Source organism: Zootoca vivipara, chromosome Z (assembly GCF_963506605.1).
Source record: "Zootoca vivipara chromosome Z, rZooViv1.1, whole genome shotgun sequence".
In the NCBI taxonomy this organism is placed as follows: Eukaryota; Metazoa; Chordata; class Lepidosauria; order Squamata; family Lacertidae; genus Zootoca; species Zootoca vivipara.
Window position 1 is genome coordinate 11,358,812 of NC_083294.1, and position 19,356 is coordinate 11,378,167.

Consider the following 19,356-nt stretch of genomic DNA (forward strand, 5'->3'; position numbering starts at 1 on the left):
TGCAGCCCTCTATTGGTTCTTCCATCCAAGCACATCCTGTCTAAGCTTGAGTAGCTGTAACCATGTTACTATATCAGGTGCTGTCAAGACCATGCATCATACATTTAGCACTGTGAGGCAAAACAACCTTCTGAGGAACTGTGGTAAAGCACTCCATGCAGAGAATCCTTTAACCCAGTCTGTAAATTGCATGAAGATGCTTTAAATGGGCTCCTCTGCTCCTCCCTGCTAGCGCTGGGAGGGAAGAAAATGCAATCCCTAAACTGATGTTATATCTGGACGAGATCATAATTTTGCTTTGCTCCCCAGAAGCCATGATCTGTAGCCAAGATTTGTTCTCAACTTGCTGATCATGATTTGTTAAAAGGTGTTTCCTAACTCTGAACAGTTGCAAGATATTTCCTGACTTAAGTACAGTCAAAACTCGGTTTGCGACTACCTCCATTTGCGACCGCTTTGGTTTCCAACCACTGCAGACCCGGAAGTGTTTACATCTGGGTTCCACGGCGCTCGGGATGCACGGAAGTGATCTGTGCAGCGCGTGCGCAGAAGCACTCTATCGGCACTTCGCGCACAAGCGTGCCTTCGGTGAGCGACCGATTCGGGGAGAGACCGACTCCGCGGAACGGATTGCGGTTGCAAACCGAGGTACCACTGTTAAATGTATAGTTTCAACCTTAAAGCAAGGCAACATTTATGCAGTGTGCTCTTTTTGGGTACCTGTTTCAAAACACACATCCAAATACAGAGTGCAGGCACTTCACTGCTTTGCAGAAGCACCAGTGTTTTTCTTGCATCAAACAGCAGACCGGTTACCTGCGATTTCCTGTAAGCGGTCCTCGTCAATATTTGGATCGAAGTCGCTCCCTAGAACATCAGTGCTCCAGGTCTCACTCACAGTCTCAGAGATGTCCCTGTCATCTGTTAACCCCATCATGTCACGGATCTCAAATTTACGGAGCTTATCATCAAGGTTATCCTGAGTGGTTGCTATTGTAAAAAGATCAGAGATTGGTTAAAACACTTTGCGTCCCTACACAATTATTTCTTAGCTTGTGTTTTTAAAGGTGATGAACTGAGGTAAACATGAGGCAGGATGACCACATATAAAGAAGACTTATTGAACCTTTGACAGAAGCAGGAATTTTGGCAGGCATAGCTTATCACACAGGGATGAGGGGAAAATCATCTGCCAGAATTCCCCCCTCCAATCAACAGTTACATAAACAAGATCAATGTCCTTATTTGTATTTGATCACCCCTGGAAAGCGAAGGACAATGCATAGGTAAAGAAGAAATCCAGAGAAAGTGGGTTGTATCCAGTGCTACTGTTACTCAAAGTTAGACACACTGAAACTAATGTACACAGCTCACTGAGGAACATCGATTTCAATGGGTCTAGGTTCAAGTAGAACTTGGTTGGAGACTGTGAGGGATCCCCCCCTCACTGCTTTAACATCAGAGGCTCTCCCTGTGCTTCTCTATAAACAGGAGAAGAAAACCTCGAGTGTCCAAATTGGACTTGTCTCCAGAGTACCTCAGGCGCTGCGTTCGAAACCTATGGCCACCAGTGGGAAGTCCCTCCCATGGACCCCTACTGCTACAGTGTGTCTCTCCCTTAGGCAACTATGTGGCTCCTTCAGCTTCGCTAACCAGCCCTTTGTATGACAGGAGAAAAAGCAAACAGTTTCCTCTTCCCCAGGAAAGCTTTGTTCTCCCCTCTTTGTCACACCTCTGAAGGTACTGAGACACTGCCGAGTCAGTGAACGTTTAAGCACATTTAACTTTATTATTTAACTTATAAACATGAGTTTCTTTGGTTCTTAAAAGCACATATCTTCCTTTTATTTAACACAGACTTGTTACTACAGCTCCTGCATCCCTCTCTAACACTCTACTCTCCACCTGCCCCCTCCCAACTGCCATTTAAACTAGGAACAGTCCCGCCCCCATCAGAATGTTATGTCAGTCAGGCTGGAGGTGGATTAACTCTTTTCCAGCCAGGTAGGAATAAATATTTCAAAACTGTGTCAATCCGTTACAGAGACAACCCATTTTAGCATCTAAACCATCTTTCACCACACTTGAGTAGACCACAGTTGAAGCAGCCAGCTCTAAGCTTCCATCCATGGCATGCATCAAAACCACTAGCTCCCAAGGTATTAGGAAGGGCACAAGTAGCACACTCTGTTTACAATCATGAAGTAAGCACACACACACGACTGGTCTGCATGTCAGAATATGGTTTACTGCAACATTGCAGTTTCCTGAAGACAAGCTTGCACCTGCTTTACTTCCTGGGCTTTTCATGTCAGTGCAGGTTGTCCAAATACTGAAACTGTGCTTTAAGTTTTCCTCTTTAATCATGTCCTGCAATATGGGGAGTTGGGGGGGGGGTAGGGGAGGAGGACAATGTACACTGCACTAGGCTTCTTAGAGTAATAGCGGGAATAGGTTCCAAGTTCGTTTATTTTCCTAATGCTTTCCCACCCCCTTTTATTTTGCACTGTGTCTTCTTAGATACTGTACAGTGGAACCTTGGTTTTTGAATGTTATCCATTCCATTTGACTTCCAAAATGTTCAAAAACGAGGATCAAAGGGCTGTCAGCAAGTTCAACGGGGGAAATTGAGAAACGTGCCTCGGAAATTTGAACATGCCAAGGCGAGTTCAAAAATGGAAACATTCACTTCCGGGTTTTTGGCATCCGGCAGCCAAGATGTTCAGCAGCCGAGACGTTTTAAAACCAAGGTTTGACTATAATAAATTTGAGAGCAGGAACTGATCACTGGTATTAGCAAGTCATTTTTTTTTGCCATTGGCATTTGTAAGACTTTTTGTGTGTGTGAAGAGTGGGATTAAAAAATCTTTTAAACTAACCAAATAGGCATAAACCAAAAGAGGCAGTGAGTTCAGCATCTGCGAGCTACACCTTAGGCTGTATTCATTGTCAGCACTAACCTTGCTCATGCTCCAGCAGTTGCAGGGCTTCCACCCCATTGCTCCCTGATGGGCCGCCTGCACCAAGTTCGGACACAGATTCCCCCTCCAAGTCCAATGATGACACAGAATTGGAGCGATTTGAAGGGCCTGTTGGAAGGAGATGGTGCTATTTAGCTTGATCTCCCCGCACCCAGTAAGAGGAAATATACGCCCAAGTAAATGCAAACAGGAACCAAACAGAAGTCATTACACAAGGTGATCAAAAAGAAAACTGCACCAAAAAGTTTACAAAAACAACAGCAACCAAAACATTATTGGCCAATGGAATGAGCAGATATCACAGCATTCACAACAGTGGCTGAGATACAAAGCACACACCAGCTACAATGAACAGAAGCTCCTATTAAATATTGCCTGACAGACAAGAGGCCAAAGTGACTCATCACCTTCAGATATTCCTTCCAGATTATCACTGCAGAGGGAAAAGCGCAAGGTTTTATCAGGTTTACCGTGGAGTTTGGTTTCATCAACAGGGACATCTCCTTGCCCTCCGTCAGCAAGCTGCATGTTTAAAACCTAGGAAAAGGGGGGGGGGGGTGATGAGTATTTTGGTCATGGATTGACAGTCAAGAAAGAATTATTGTATGTCAAATACCTTTAATTTTTAACTTAGAGTCTCTCTGGCTTCTAGTGCCATCAAACTTATGTAGCGTAGCGATTTGGTATCATAAGTGCTTCTCCAATTTGTTTGGAGTCATTAGAACATAGCAGAAATCACATACTAAATTAACCTGTCTATATTTAAGAAATAATGGATATATATTCATTAACAATGGCAAATACAGAGCTATCATTGTTTTTGTCAAGTGCTTGTGAAGCCCATAATAAATCTAACATTTACATCACAGGATCCTTTACATCTTCTTCACCTTCACACCGGGGGTGGGGACATGAGGAGGTGAATTATCAAGTTGCCATTCATCTGCCTTCAACATTTATTGTCCTGAATATAGAAGTGATAGGCACCTCACCCAGAAAGCCCACATCCAACAACTGTTCAGATGTCACATGAAATCATGGTTTACTGTGACATGAATGAGCCCTCTCATATGGCTGAGGGAAGGAGCTCATAAGCTTTTGCTTCTGGTTACCCACAGATTGTTGTGTTTAACCCAAAACTTATTTTGGGTTCAAATAACAAGTTATTATGAACTTCTTCTTTTTTAAAGTCAACTTCAAAGTGCAATTTCTGAAACTGGCTTGCTTAAACTAAACATTGGTAATGCTGACCATGGTTTGTGGGTCCAGACAATGTATACTAACTGCTGTTAACCAAACCCATATGTGAAGGAAGTACGACTTCGTGTTTGCTGAAAGCTGGATCAAGGAGGGACAGATGCTTGTTTGCTGTTGGAAAACAGCAGTTAATGTTTTCATAGTTCCACAGCACCTAGTACTATCTGAATTTAAGGTAGCATCCTGTGTTGCACAGCACCTACCACCTACACAGATCTCAAAGCCTCGCTGGGTCAATACCTCATTTTCTGACATCATTCCTGGAGTTATTTGGGGCCCAGTCCCGAGAGCAATAACCAATACTTCTTCTGGTTGAACTTCTTGTATCGTTTCCTGGGAGAATCCATCATGGTCTGCATGCTGGTCCACTTGAATATTCGATCGGCTCCGGCTTCGGGTAGCTGGAACATTTTAGGGGGATTGTTTTATAAAGGATTTTTGACCCTTTTTAAAAAGAGGCAAATGCAAGATCCATACAACAGGGTGATGCTTAATACAAGCATGCTGAGCAAAAGGCAAAAATGGCTTTGAAAGACTGGCACTAAGCGGTGCTATATGATGCCACCCTCCAGCTGTTAAGAAAAGTATGTGCAAGGGAGGGTTGCCTTGCAAGCATGAAGCCAGCACACTATGAGGCTTCAGGAAGGGTCAAGGAAAACCTTACGTGTACACCTGCCCTCTGGCTACCAGACATTAACCACGGTAGTTTATATGTCTCATAGATCTTCCAACAGTCCTGTGGACAGAAGCTTTATACATTAATTGTGCAGAAGATGCTTTACTGGCAGGTGGGTTTTGCCACATCTGAGTGCTGCAGGGAGCAAGAGGAAAAATCCCTGCTTCTGTGTAATTACTCAAGGCACAGGGGCATCTTGTCCAACCATCCAAAGAGGGGGGGAAAGCTCTTCTTGCATTGTTTACTACTCCCTTTTGTAAAATCACTAGGGAGGCCTAAGTAGGAATTCAGTTACTCCTACTTCCCTGGTTTTTGTTCATGCTTTATTCTCTGGAAAGACAAAGTGTCTGTCGTTACATCTCCTCTGCCCCAGTGCAACACATTCTCTGGTAAAATGTCCAGAGGGCACCAGGTTAGTGGGGAAAATAGCTGCCTTGCAGTGGTTAAAGAAGAAATATCCCCCCAGTGTTTGGACTGCTGGTAGGGAGAAAATCATCAGGATCCCCCATAAAAATGGGAGGGTTAAATATCTTTAATGGAGTTATCTCAATGAGAGATAATTAGTTCCTAGATACAAGTAATGAAATAGCCTGTGTCTCTTCACAACTTGCAGCAAATGTATGAGAAAGGAAAGGGCATTCCTCTCACAGCAAGGGGAAAAAGTCGTACTGGCAACAATTCAGATCCTGCTATTTAGACAGCTGCTTGAACAACTCCATGCCAAAAACCACAGCATTACCTAGAATGAGGGCCCTGTATCTTGGGTAATATCTAAATGCAGACATAGCACCAGAAAGAGTCCCAAACAGCCAATCTTAGGTTTCCTCTGCCCCCATCCAAAAAAGAGAAAAGAAATCAAGCTCTTTTCACAAAATAAAATGCATAATATTGGAATATAGCATAAAATGCTTCAAACAGAAACACAGAAACTTTCAAAACGTTTACTACATTAAGACAGACTTCTACATACACAACACAGAACAAAATACATGATGGAATTTCAAGTCTACATCCCTGCTGGAGTTCCGTTCCAGACAAGGGTGACTCTCCAATACTTGCAAGATGGCATGTTTACACAGACCAGCAAAATTAAGTGGTATTCTTTTTGCTTGAACAAAACCATTTCAAGCAGCAGAGAGTTATATATTTGAACATTCCCCTCAATTTTTTTAAAAAGTATCTATCTATTGAAAGATAATACATCTGCAAGGTTAGACTCAACTCTTCCACCTCACATGCCAATTTTCAAGGTACAGGGCGTTTGGTTGTTGTTTTTTTACAGGGTGACATGTAAATATGAAGAAAAAACACCACCCCATTCCATCTGCAACATTAACACTTGAATTTGCCAATTGCATAAACTATCCCAATGGGAAGCTGGTCATCACAACTGAGAAGTTAAACCATTTTTGTCAAAGCACTCTGACTTGAGGATGTTTTTGAAAGCTGAGGATAATACTACTACTACTACTACTACTACTACTACTAATAATAATAATAATAATAATAGAAAGGCATCTTAGAGAATAGGTTGCTGTTATTTAGAAAGACTTAAAAGGAAAAAATGCACATGATTCAGAACCAGCTAGGCACAAATGGAGTTTACATGAAAGAAGGTTGTCACCAGGAATGTTGATCTTGGGAAATTATGAGGATGATAGACCACAAGAATTCAACAGCCCAGGGAGTGCTTGAACTCTTCTTTGGGTTATGGACAAAGGTTTAAGGTGTGGCGGATTTCTTCATTATACACACCATTGTGGTGTTTGAGGTAGCTTCACTTGATTAGCTGCCACTGGGGGACCTACATGCCTAGAAATTAAGCCATGTTCTCAGAGGGAAAGCATGTCTCCATTATCAGAGGTGGGTGCCTGATTCAGCGAGGTGCCTATTCTCTAGCAAACTATCTGAACACTGCACAAACATTTTTTACATTCTTTTTACATCTCTTCACATGTAGACTATCAAATCATATAATATAATTCCCACCACAAAAAAGTCCATGCAGGATTCTGACCCAATATTCAGAACCAGCGGACTCCTTTCCACCGCCCCCTTGCAAAAATCTTAACAGTCAAGATCCTAAGTCAGAGTTTCATTCATGCACAAAGCTGACCCAACTTTTCCAACACTTTTTCTAGCTATAAAAGCTTTAAAAATAGAAAGCAAGCTTCTGAACAGAACAAAAGAAAGATGCCTTTCTTTTTTTTAAAAAAAAGCAGCCGGTGTGGACACAGACGTGCAAGGCAAGAGCATGGCTTTGCAGAAACACTGAGAAAGAGGAAGGATTCAGTTACCCACCAAATGGGGTTACAAGGTTTATGTGAGCTGTCAAGTTGGTGGCAGACGTATCCCAGGCAGTGATGGCTGCCAACTGTTGTCCTGAGTGGACAGCGTTAAAAAAGAAACACATGTCAAACCGTTGGGAGGAGAAAAAACATGTTTCAGTTGTAAAATAAGCACATAATACAAATGCCTCATTTGGAGTGAGGTGGAGGAGTCAATCATTATTTAATACAGTGAGGTTCTTGGCTTTACAACAATTCAAGTGCAGCTTTGTGTAAGGCCGTGTGTCAACTGCAATTTGGCATGGACGCAGAAAATCCAAAGAATGCAATATTGGGAGCAGAAATGGTCATATTGAGTATATATAGAGAAATTTTTAAGGCAAGTTACTATACTTCATGATTGTGAAGACATACTTGCAAACATGTCTGAAGAGATCTCAGAAGCCAGAAGAGCTGCTAAATGACTAGCAGATGTAACAAGTGGAATCCAGTTCCCCTTTTAGTTTTTTGCCCTTCTCCTTGACTATTATTATTTAAAGTTATAAGTTGCTTTTTGTACAAAAGTAACTCAAACAACTTACAACAATGGAATAAATTATGTAAAAGTTGTGCAAGTAGGCAATTCTGAACTTTACCCCTACCCTCCTGTCAACTGCACAATGTAGCTGCCTTGAACTTATAGCAGGAACAGGATTAATGCAGCCCACCACAAAAAATGCTTAATTTCCTATTTAAAAATGGGCCACTTACTATGACAGGCTGTGCCATCAATGGGCTGAAGAGAGGCATTTTTTAAGTAAGCAAATCAACAGGAACAGAGAGTTGGAATAATGTGCATTTGCTGCTTAGGAACGAAACAAGTACATATGCAAGCCTTTCACAACCTGCTTTCCTCCAGATGTTTTGGACTGCAACTCCCATCAGCTCCCGACAGTGCAATCCTCTTACACTAAAGAAAGGTATCACCCTGTTTGTCTTGCTGGAATTTATTGAAGGCCTCCCTTTTTCCAACACGTATTTTAGGTGGATCTTTACCCCAGTCTGTATCTCTATTAGATTTGAAATTGGGTATTTTACATATGAAATAGTTCTTTGGTGCCCAGTTAAAACATTGTTACTCTTTGGAGTTTAATTCTCTGCATATATTTTTAGTAAAATAAAAAAATTCCTTCAGTAGCACCTTAAAGACCAACTAAGTTTTTATTTTGGTATGAGCTTTCGTGTGCATGCACACTTCTTCAGATACCTGAAGATACCTTATCTGAAGAAGTGTGCATGCACACGAAAGCTCATACCAAAATAAAAACTTAGTTGGTCTTTAAGGTGCTACTGAAGGAATTTTTTTATTTTACTTCGATCCAGACCAACACGGCTACCTACCTGTAACCATATATTTTTAGTGGGTTTGTGTTGGATTTGCTCCTGAATACGTATTATTGAATTTTAGGTTGCCTTTTATTCATGTTTTCTATCTACTTCAAACATTTGCTTTTATAGGTTGTTTTGAGCTCAGTTTTTTGAAGAAAGTTGATAATACATGTATAATGAATAACAATTTTTTTTTTGTCAACATGTGGGTCTTGTGTTATATGGAGATTTTTTCCTTAAAATTATTTTTATTGCTGACATCACTCTGAGATATTTTGTGTGCAGGAATTCATAAATGGATTTTGTCCTTTTTGCTTTGGCGGCCAAAAAGATCAGAAAGAAGACCCTGGACAATATAGCAGTGAACTGTAAGAGAGATGCAGAGATCCCTTTTGCTTGTATTCATTTCTGATTCAGATTTGTCATGGCCAATGGCAAGTACAGTCATACCTCAGGTTGCGTCTGCTTCAGGTTGCGTCTTTTCAGCTTGCGAATGCGGCAAACCCAGAAGTGTTTAATTCTAGGTTTCGCCGCATGCACACGTGCAGAAGTGCTCTATTGCGCATTGTGCATGCGCAGAAGCGCCACTCTGGTTGCAGACTTTTTGGGGTGTGAACAGCACCCTGGAACAGATCGTGTCCGCAAACAGAGGTACCACTGTATAATAAAGCCATTTGGATTGGATTGGGTATACTAAGAAAGGATTGGAGAAATGAATTTTTTATTTTTTTAAAAAAACTTTAAGAAATAAATCTTATTGGTCAGGGAAGAAGGGTGTTATAGTTCAACATGTCAGGAGGGCTCTGGGTTGGAAAAGGTTGGTGCATACCTTAAAACACAAGTGACTGACACTAGTCAAGGGGACTCCACTGTCCTAAAGCAAAAGAGGCAGAGAAAAGCATCCGCAAACAGAGCTGGTAAAAGCTATCATGCAAAAGCCTGACCCTCGACCTTCCTCACCTATAGGCAGCCGATTTTTCTTGTTGGCTGGTGTGGTGGCAGGGGATAGCTGTGGGGTGTTGTATGGGGTCATCTCCAGGCTGCTGCTTTTCCCTGGCTTGTTCTGGGGCAAGTTTAACAGCAGGTTTTCCAAAGCCATGCGGTCCTCCTTCAGCTGGTCGCCCGACATGACGTTCCGCATAAAACTGACCTAAAAAATGTGTGCAGTGTTAAAAGAAGGCAGCAAAGCAGGCCCCCACCACAGAAACTCTGATTTGTCTCCTCCTGCAGCCCAAAAGGAGTTGGATATTTACCAGGCCAGTGAGCTGGCTATGGGTCATGTAAACCACAGTTCTACTCAGCCCTTCCAAAAGGTTCACCGAGGACATGGGTGGAGTCTCTACTGCCCGTCCGCCAATGACAACGTCCAAGAATGCAGCCACACAACCCTGCAAGGTAAAAATTGGGTGGGTGGGGGGCAATGTTTCAATACAAGCACTTCAAAAAGAGACCTTTACACCCCTACAAAGCGGGTGGAAGATATAGAGATACACAGAGAGAAAGAGAGAGAGAGAAATTAGGACATTTTGTTTGTATTTGTTTTAAACTGATTTTAATATTGTATTTTAAATTGCTGTAACCCACGCTGGGACCTTTGTTTATTTTATTGTTTTATTTATTTCATTTATATCCCACCTTCTTCTCCAAGGAACTTAAGGTGGCATATCCCATATTCTACATCTCCACATTTAATCCCCAAAGCAACCCAGAGATGTAGGTTGGGCTGAGAGGTAGTGATTGGCCCAAGATCACACCCAGTCAGCTATATGGCTGTGTGGGAATTTAAACCAAGGTCCTAGTCCAACACTCTTGACCCCTACACTACACTAGTTCTTCACTTATGGTGAAAGGCAGGTAAGAAATTGAAACTGTTACATTATTATTTTAAACATGCAGCAAGAATAGAAGCAGGTCTACATTTTTAATAGTTAAGAGGGGGAGAACCACCAATATAGGCCAAAGCACACTTCTTCATACAGGTTCCTTGCTACTCATTTACGTTTAATAGTAGCTCTTGCACATTACATATTCTATTGAGGGGAAGTGCCATTTGCTACTTCCTCTTAAGGTTGCAATTTGCTCACTTGAATCTCTTCACAGTCATAACAAAAGTCTATTTGCAGATGCCTTTTCCAAAAGTATACAGAAGGAGAAAAACACTGGCATGCACAGAGATATAAGTTCAATAGCTTTGGCTCTTACTTTGTCGAATTTACCCAGGTAACTCTTTGTGCGGGGGTCTCCTTCTTCAGAACTGGTCATGGCCAGCTGCTGCAAAAGTCTCCCAACCTAACAATGGGAAACAAGTTAAAGACAGGATTGCAATACTACCACAAAGAAAGAAAGCCGCCTCCACCCTCTGTTGAAACTGGATGAAAAATAACTATTCATACTCAGCTTGCACAATGTCTGAGACATTACAACCGTATTTTCTTTCCAAAAATTAAAAACAATTACATTGAAAAGTTCCACATCAAAATGCCTGTACAGAACTTCAATTTCCCTTACAAAAACTTTGGCTACCTCATATCAGCTTTGCTTCATCTCAAGTGGAACCTACACACGTATAAAAACTGTTCTGAAAATGCTTTATAAAGGCGTTTTTAAAAATACATTGAATTTCCCATAAAGCTCACCATCTAGTGTCACACTATACATTCCACTTAAAATGTTTCATTTACAGATGTATAGCTGAGTCCTCAGTGGCAAGAACAGTTGTGGGAACCTGGAATGTTTGCAAACTAATTTTTCCGCTAAGCCACAGTTCCCAGCCTGAATGAAACTTGTTCATTCTATTTCCATCCATACTTAACAGGTGCCAAAAGATTATGGCCAAGCCAAGTGTTTTATGTGTGGTTTTCACATAAACACAGAACAATCATCTGGCAATAAATATGACATCCAGCTTTTATCATCTAGAGTTGGGATGAACCAAAAGTCCATCAAAACCAAGCAGGCATCTATCCATCAACCTGCACTGAACCCATAAACATCTTTATATAAACACACAAAATCCCAGTTTGTCTTTTAGGTCTTGCTGAACTGCAGGGTGTCAGCTTCTCCTGCAGAGGGCATTCACACACAGGAAATGTAGTATGACAAGGACCTTGCAGGAGCAGGAAGATAACAGGTCAATATCAAAAAGTGTCCATTTGTGTGCCTATAGGAGGCCTTGAATTCTACAGTACAAAGCAGAAGGCTGCAATTGAAGCAGGTGTAAAGATTGTAGCACAATTCGTTTTTCAACTGCAGGCCTTCACATGAGCAAAGAAGCAAGAAACTCTTGGTGGGGGGAGAAGAAAACACACAGAGACTGTTATATCAATGGGCATCCAGCTACTCCAAAAATAAAGGACAGGCCTCTGACAGCTGCAGGGTTCAGACTGCTTATCTAATGAGTGCCTTGAAACTAGTGGGCCAGCTACAGCAGGTTGGCATTCCTTGGGAGCAGAGATCTATGCTATCGAAGGAACTCTCCACAAGGAACAACCCAGAAAATGTAAATTTCACTGAAGGTAACAAAGGGTATTCCAAGTAGCAGGGCTATTGGTGGATCTCTTGATTTTGCCCAAAGTTGTTCTCTCCTAGCTTACGAAAACATCAAAACAACAAATGCTTTTCAGTGCTCAGGCATGTATTTAAAAGTATCCTCTTTGTAAAGATCTAGTGCTATATTGTCTTTTAAACACCGACCTATCACTTCTACTGTATACACACACTTTCCTTGTAAAAGGATACTGTAAAACCCCTCTTTAAAAAAACAAAAAACCCACATCCCTCTTTAAAAAACACCTTTTTACAATAAAGTGGTTATTTGAGCTCAATTGCTCAGGGGTAGGTAGTGCTAGGAGAAATAACAGTCAACACCACCTTATCTCAACAAATGAAAAATACTCTTGGTAGCACAACTGGCAATGAAATAAAGCAACTTGGATGCTGTCCCAGTTCTTTTAAGCAAAGAAGAAAGACGCACACTATGACAGTTGAGTTATCTGCAATATAAGCAGGGCTGGAAAGGCCACTCCAAGCACCTGGGTCCCTAAAAATATATATATAATGGCAGCTGGAAAATTTATTTTACTTTTGTCCTGGTCTATATAGGGTTGATGAATAACAACCTAACTGTAGGAATCTGAAAGCAGCCTAGGGCATGGATAGGCAAACGAAGGCCCCGGGGCCAGATCCGGCCCAATCACCTTCTAAATCCGGCCTGCGGACGATCCGGGAATCAGCATGTTTTTACATGAGTAGAATGTGTCCTTTTATTTAAAATGCATCTCTGAGTCATTTGTGGGGCATAGGAATTCATTCCCCCCCCCCCAAAAAAATATAGTCCGGCCCACCACAAGGTATGAGGGACAGTGGACTGGCCCCCTGCCGAAAAACTTTGCTGACCCCTTGCCTAGGTTAAGGGTTTGTAAGCATTAATTCTTGCAACAAATGAGGACAGCCATTCTTCACACTTCTGGCGTGGCTTTAAGCAGTGGGAGTTCCCCTCCAGCCTTGCCATTCGTATGAAAAAGTTAGAAACCCATCTACTTGTACAGTAAAGTAAAAGAAACTTTCTACTTTATTGGGAATATTGCAATATATTGGCCGTATGTTTTATTTCTGTATTATACTGTTGTATTTATGTTGTATGTTGTATGTGAATGTGATTGTTAAATAAGGAGTTACACTGCAAAATAAAGTTATTTCCTCAAGTTTGTGTAGCATTTGCTTCTCTGGCTCCTAGTCATCTGACATAGCTTTTCCTCTAGACCCACATATGAAGTCCAGAACAGTTAACAGCTCACAAAATAACATTTGCCCAGAGAAAACTGTGAACCACCAGCTAACAGGAAGGCTGAAGAGGCTGCCTGCAAACAACTGGTCTCACCAGTTGCAAGCAGAAAAGGTGGATGCAGCACCAAGGATGGAAAAAGATGGGATTTAAAAAGTATGCAGGGCAGCCTTCCCCACCCCTGTGCCCTACAGGTGTTCTGTGTTACCATTTCTATCAGCACAACTATGCTGATGGAAGGTATAGCACCAGGTTGGTATAGGGTTTTATTTGGGGGGGGGCAAAGGTTTCTGGATTACCTTGGCATTTTTACTGCACTATTCCTCTTGACAACATTCATCTACAAGTCTTCTTTCTGAGCTAAAGAGGATCAAGAATGCCTGAACCCACCCCAAGAAACCTTAAAGTACACTTTGTTTCTTAGACGACACAGCACCTTTCTCTATTTTCTTGGTACTACAGACTAACATAGCAACACGATGAGAGAGAGAGACAATATATATTTTTGAAGACTGTTATACCTGCATTAGGTTGAACCTTGCCACTTCATTGATTGGGGCATCAGAAATAATCCCATACTGCTCTGGGTTGACCACGGCAGGACAAATGAAGCAAGTCAAGAGAAGGTCCGTGCACATGGCTCTCACTTCTCCAACATCAAGCCTGTCGACACACGAGAGCGTTTTGTACATCTGGGATACAATCCACCGTAAGCTGTGTGGGAAGCAGTAGGTGTTCTGCTTGAGGTAGCCAATGAACTTATTCACCAGGGCCACCAGCTTGGCCTCGTTAGATTCTACCATCTCCTGAACTTTCTGCCTGAACTTTTCTGTGCCCTTTTCCCCAAAGAGCTTCTCCTGCTGGGTGGGCGAGAAGCGGTCAATCAATTTGCTGGGGTCGGTTTCCAGGTGGTCTTCATCTTCAACCAACAGCTGCATGATGGGCTCATGCAAAGTGGCAGTGAGGAAGAGCTTGGCTGAAAAGAGCCCCTCGGAAAAGAGTTTGAACAAAATGCTGAAGGCGCAGGTGCCTCTCCTTAGGAGCCGTCTGGGATTATCACTTTCCTTGAGTTCAAACTCAATCAAGTAGCGCAAGACTTGGAGGAGGTAGCTTTCGTCTTCTGGCATAATGCAGTTGCCATAGATGGAGGTGAAGACGGTGTGAATGACACTCTGTGTGTTCTCCTGGTTGAGCTTCTCTCCAGCAACCAGGCACGATGCAATAAGGCGAGGGTTTTCGCGCAGCCTGTTAAGGAATTCTCCATAGGCTGTCTCTTGAAAGCCCAACTGCTTGTACCCATCCACGAACAGTGTGTCCTCCAAGACCTTGGCATGCTGGCAGCATTCAGCAGGTGAAGCTTCAGCACTAGGAAAAATAGAAATATATATAGAAACCATTTAGATCACCCAAAATCTTAATTTCTCAACGTCTACGAATAGTCATGTGAACAGTCAATGGAAAGACACACACACACCCACACACCCTTAGAGAGAATCTCCTAAATATTAAGATCTCAAAGTTCCATCTATGAAGAGATGGCCACCAACTCAAGACACAGGTAAGTCTTCTCAGTGGTTGCAAGAGGGCTATAAGATACACACCCAACTGCATCCCTTTGACTCAGCTCAAAGCTACGTTTTCTTTATGATTGCTCAAAAGTTCTGTGCAACTTGAAAGCTTACATTTGCAATGTGTGGTTTCTGCAGTGTTTCAGTGCATAAAGCACTGTCCAATTTCAGGTATTAGAATTTCTATTTCTGTATGTACCAGCAGTTACCTAGTTATGATTAGCCGGTCCAAGTTAATCCTCTGCTGTTTGGAAATCCATGCCGTGCGATACAGCTTTTCAGCAGTCTTCAGCACCTCAGCATTCAGTCTCTGAATCAGCTGCTTTTCGGAGTTCACATAAAGCCGTTCCTGCTTGAGGTGATGAGCCAATGTGTGAATGTCTAGCTTCACCATCTTCGAAGGGGGGCAGCAGGATGTTGGGTGACTTGCTGTGAAGGAGAAACAGAATGAGATCCATGGACAAGGAAGTGTTCAGTCAATCCACGGTACACTGATTGAATGAACCTGGGACCACCAGTGGCTAGCATGATTTGGCACTGGGATATGCCAACCCCAAGCACCCTCTTACCCCTTTAACTTAAAAGCTAGGGAGCCTGTCATGTTCAGTTTATCAAATCTAGGCAGCAACAGCAACAGGATGATTCAATACCTGAATTCTCTAGAAATTAAAAAGTGAAGAGAATAAAAATGAAAGTCTGAAGCAGCCCAAGTATCAAGTTGAGTGTGAAATATATGGAATGAAGCAGCAGTTTTTGCAAGTATACATCAGGGAACACAGCTCCAAAACTGAACATACCTCAGAAATAATTACAGTTGTACCTCTGGTTAAGAACTTAATTCATTCCGGAGGTCTGTTCTTAACCTGATGCTGTTCTTAACCTGAGGTACCACTTTAGCTAATGGGGCCTTCCACTGTTGCCACACCGCCACCATGCGATAAGTTCTTAACCCAAGGTACTTCTTCCAGGTTAGCGGAATCTGTAACCTGAAGCGTTTGTAACCCAAAACGTTTGTAACCCGAGGTGCCACTGTACACAAATTAGGCAGTTCAGCATTTTCTTCAAGGGAGAGCAGAAAGAAGAAAAATGGGCTCAATGCTGCCATGGCTTGCTGGCTTTCAGGTAATTACATGATCCTCATGGAAGCGTTAGCCTTTGAGAAAAGTAAGACACTGTGCACACTCCACTGTCTCAACCAAGACCCCCCACCCCACCCCCCAAAAATCCAACATATCATCCAGCCACATAAAACAACATTTCAAGCTGACCAGAAGGTGAAATGTTTTACCGCATCCAACTATAAGAGATCTGATTTTCTATCCAACTGAGTTGTACTAAGAGAAGACCCTCTAAAATTAATGGGTCTTTGTTGTTGTTGTTTAGTCGTGTCCGACTCTTCATGACCCCATGGACCACAGCACGCCAGGCACTCCTGTCTTCCACTGCCTCCCGCAGTGAGATCTGATTTTCTATCCAACTGAGTTGTACTAAGGGAAGACCCTCTAAAATTAATGGGTCTAAGATAGTCAAATGTCCATTTTTTTCCCAATGGGTAGGTAGTGAGTAGGACTAACAGTGGGTACAAACATGTTTGATCCTGGGGGCCTCAGCTGGATCAAAATGTCTGGCTGCTTGAAGCTGAAAATCCAAAATCTGCCTAGCCCCACTCCACCAATAAATACACAGGATAACGTACTGGGAAGACCACAACAGGTTCTCCACTGAAATGGTGTGGGAATTGTGCTAAAGCTCCACTGTGCCATTATTCATTTCAAAGGATACTATCTTCATGTTCAAGCCCCGCTGAAACTTATGGGAGCAAGGATTTATTTTTCTACCCCAAATGAGGTAGGAGTCTTTCACTCCAAACCCTTCTAAGTGCTCAAAACTCACCCATCTGAGATGACCACCTCTGCCTTGCCTCACTGTAAGACCACTTCTGGTGGGGCCTCAGCATTTGAAAGACAAAAAACTGAGCCCTGGGCTCCATAAGGTAAACGTTCTCCCACTCCCCAGCTTTTTAAAAAAACCATTCCCCATCTCCACCTGTACGTCTGCCAGTTACAGACCAGAACAAGACATCAACCCTATGTTGTTTTGGAAGTGTTTAAAAGTTGGCTGTGTGAATAAAAGTGATACTTGAATTCAGTGAAATGGGAAGCCCAAGGGGAATTAAAAAAAACCTGTCAAGATGACTGTGTTCTTTGGTCTCACTTTCACTGTTGCCTTTGTAGATATTGAGAGAACAGTCTGCTCTGGAAAATCCTCTCACTAAGTAAGAATAATCGCTGCAGTCCATGGCAGTTCCTTCTCTCATCAGGTTTCTAAAACAAATATTACAAATGGTTTTACATGCTGCACTTGTGTTATGCTAGAAAAATAGTTGACTATACACTTGTTTTTAAACAGAGAGTGGCATGAAATGTGTTGGCAGATTCTTTTAAAAAAAGAACATAGTACAACCACAGTTAAGGAGTTCAACTAAAAGGGGGGAAATATCTATTTGGCAATTCTGCATGAAAATCTGTAATAATTTGCTTTTGCATTGTTCATATTTTGCGTTCAAAAGGCGAAAACAACCACCCCCTGCACTATAGCACCCTCAGACGACCTCAGCACCAAAAGGACAACCCAAGATTAATTATTTTAAATCACACGATCCACAAGGCCGTAAGTGCATTAGGCCACATGCATAAAGAGCTTTTGCTCTTCGCAACTGACAGTGTAATGGATTTCTACCACTTTTGGTTCTCAACAAGTTTTCTTCAGAATTACCTCACTGAAGTCTTCTTGACTAGAGTATGGTAGACTAACATTTCAAGCACAATTATGTGACGCACTAGGACAATACATTCAAAACCTCCAACCTCCAGGGAGGTTCCTCTTCAATAAGCTCAAAAAATTGTCCCATGTTCCTGAAGAACAGTTTGAAAACCACTACATTGTGCAAATAAATCTGTACTTAAGATAAGGTGCCTGCTACATGTCCCAAATGTAAGAATCAGAGATTGCATTCTAACAATATGTTAAGTGCTACAGATTACTTTCTAAAGTGATCCCAGGGGCATAAAAAGGATGGCCATTATGATGCCCTATACTATAGCATGGGTAGGCAAACTAATGCCCGGGGGCCGGATGCGGCCCAATTGCCTTCTCAATCCGGCCTGCAGACAGTCCAGGAATTAGCGTGTTTTACATGAGTACAATGTGTCCTTTTATTTAATATGCATCTCTGGGTTATTTGTGGGGCATAGGAATTGGTTCATTGATTTACCCCCCCAAAAAAATATAGTCCGCCCCCCACAAGGTCTGAGGGACAGTGGACCGGCCCCCTGCTAAAAGTTTCCTGACCCCTGCGCTAGATATATTGTTGCAGACCAAGCATGGCCAATGACAGTGCTGTATTTCTATCCCATACCACTGCTGTTTGCCTGCTCGCACCCACCCCCAACTCTCCCAATTGCACCTTTGCCTGCTGTGGCCACCATTTTCTGCAGCAGCAGGCACAGCCTCCCGGTGTGGCCCTTTTATGATCACCAAAGCATCTTCCAGGAAGGTGCTTCACAGTCATAAAAGGGTCACGCCAAACCTTGGGGTCTGCCACAACCTTTTTACTATCAGCAAGCACCTGCTTGGAAGGCGCTACGGCAATCATTAAAGGACTGCGCCAAAGCACTTTGTGCCTGGTGCCATGAAAAAAGTGGCAGTAGCAGGCAAGGAAAAAATAGGTGGCGGTATGGCATACCAGTGTGTACGGCCTCAAAACAAGCACTGGCCAATGGACAGGGATGATAAGAGTTGTAGTCCAACAATATCTAGAAGGTATCACATTGGCTACCTTTCACAGATTCACAGTAAGTAACCAAAAATTATTATAAATGGTATTACCCTCGGGAATAAGCCCTGGAGCTGTCATCTATTAGGAACCTAGGATCTCATTTGCAGTATCATCCTGGTAAAAAAATTAATCATTTGAGCCTGCCATTCCGATGTGTTTTCCACATGTGGGGTCACTTTAAGAAAGTCACTCTGCAACAGCTAAGCTAACATTCCATTGGGACTGAACTCTTGGCACAGATTTATTAAGATTTATGTCCCACTTCCAGTAGAAAATCACTGAATAACTTCAAGCATTTATTTATACATTTTACTGCACACTGTAATGCTGGTTTTGCAGAGGCATTACAGCTGCTCATGCAAGAAGATATGAACCAGCACAACTATTTTCAATTCACTATAATCAACAGTTTAAATTCTATGAAGACATAAGAAACTATAGAACACCAGCAGTCATTGGCATTTAGGCACATGGATTCCGATAAGCTCCCAAGTACCAGTTCTGATATTCCACTCCAGTTTTCACCTTAAACACGCAAGTACAGATTCTGGGTTTAAAATAGTAAAAGGCATGGCTACCACATCAGAAAGGTCACAT

General features: G+C 42.3%; 1 protein-coding gene across 5 annotated transcripts in view; it reads right to left on the bottom strand.

The window, feature by feature from the left end:
- Window positions 1-19,356, bottom strand: part of GAPVD1 (GTPase activating protein and VPS9 domains 1) — a 53,142-nt gene that overhangs the window by 24,513 nt on the left and 9,273 nt on the right. For 3 of the 5 annotated variants that reach the window (XM_060270353.1, XM_060270354.1, XM_060270351.1), the window contains 9 exons: window positions 15,131-15,350; window positions 13,875-14,718; window positions 10,773-10,859; window positions 9,824-9,958; window positions 9,531-9,720; window positions 4,479-4,639; window positions 3,389-3,518; window positions 2,961-3,089; window positions 817-990 (listed from right to left, as the gene is read on the bottom strand). In XM_060270353.1, the coding sequence (XP_060126336.1) occupies window positions 817-990; window positions 2,961-3,089; window positions 3,389-3,518; window positions 4,479-4,639; window positions 9,531-9,720; window positions 9,824-9,958; window positions 10,773-10,859; window positions 13,875-14,718; window positions 15,131-15,315 (2,035 nt within the window). In that variant the 5' untranslated portion in view covers window positions 15,316-15,350. Of the gene's footprint in view, window positions 1-816; window positions 991-2,960; window positions 3,090-3,388; window positions 3,519-4,478; window positions 4,640-9,530; window positions 9,721-9,823; window positions 9,959-10,772; window positions 10,860-13,874; window positions 14,719-15,130; window positions 15,351-17,135; window positions 18,197-19,356 lie in introns of those variants that run through there. The other 2 variants (XM_060270352.1, XM_060270350.1) reach the window with 2 other exon arrangements.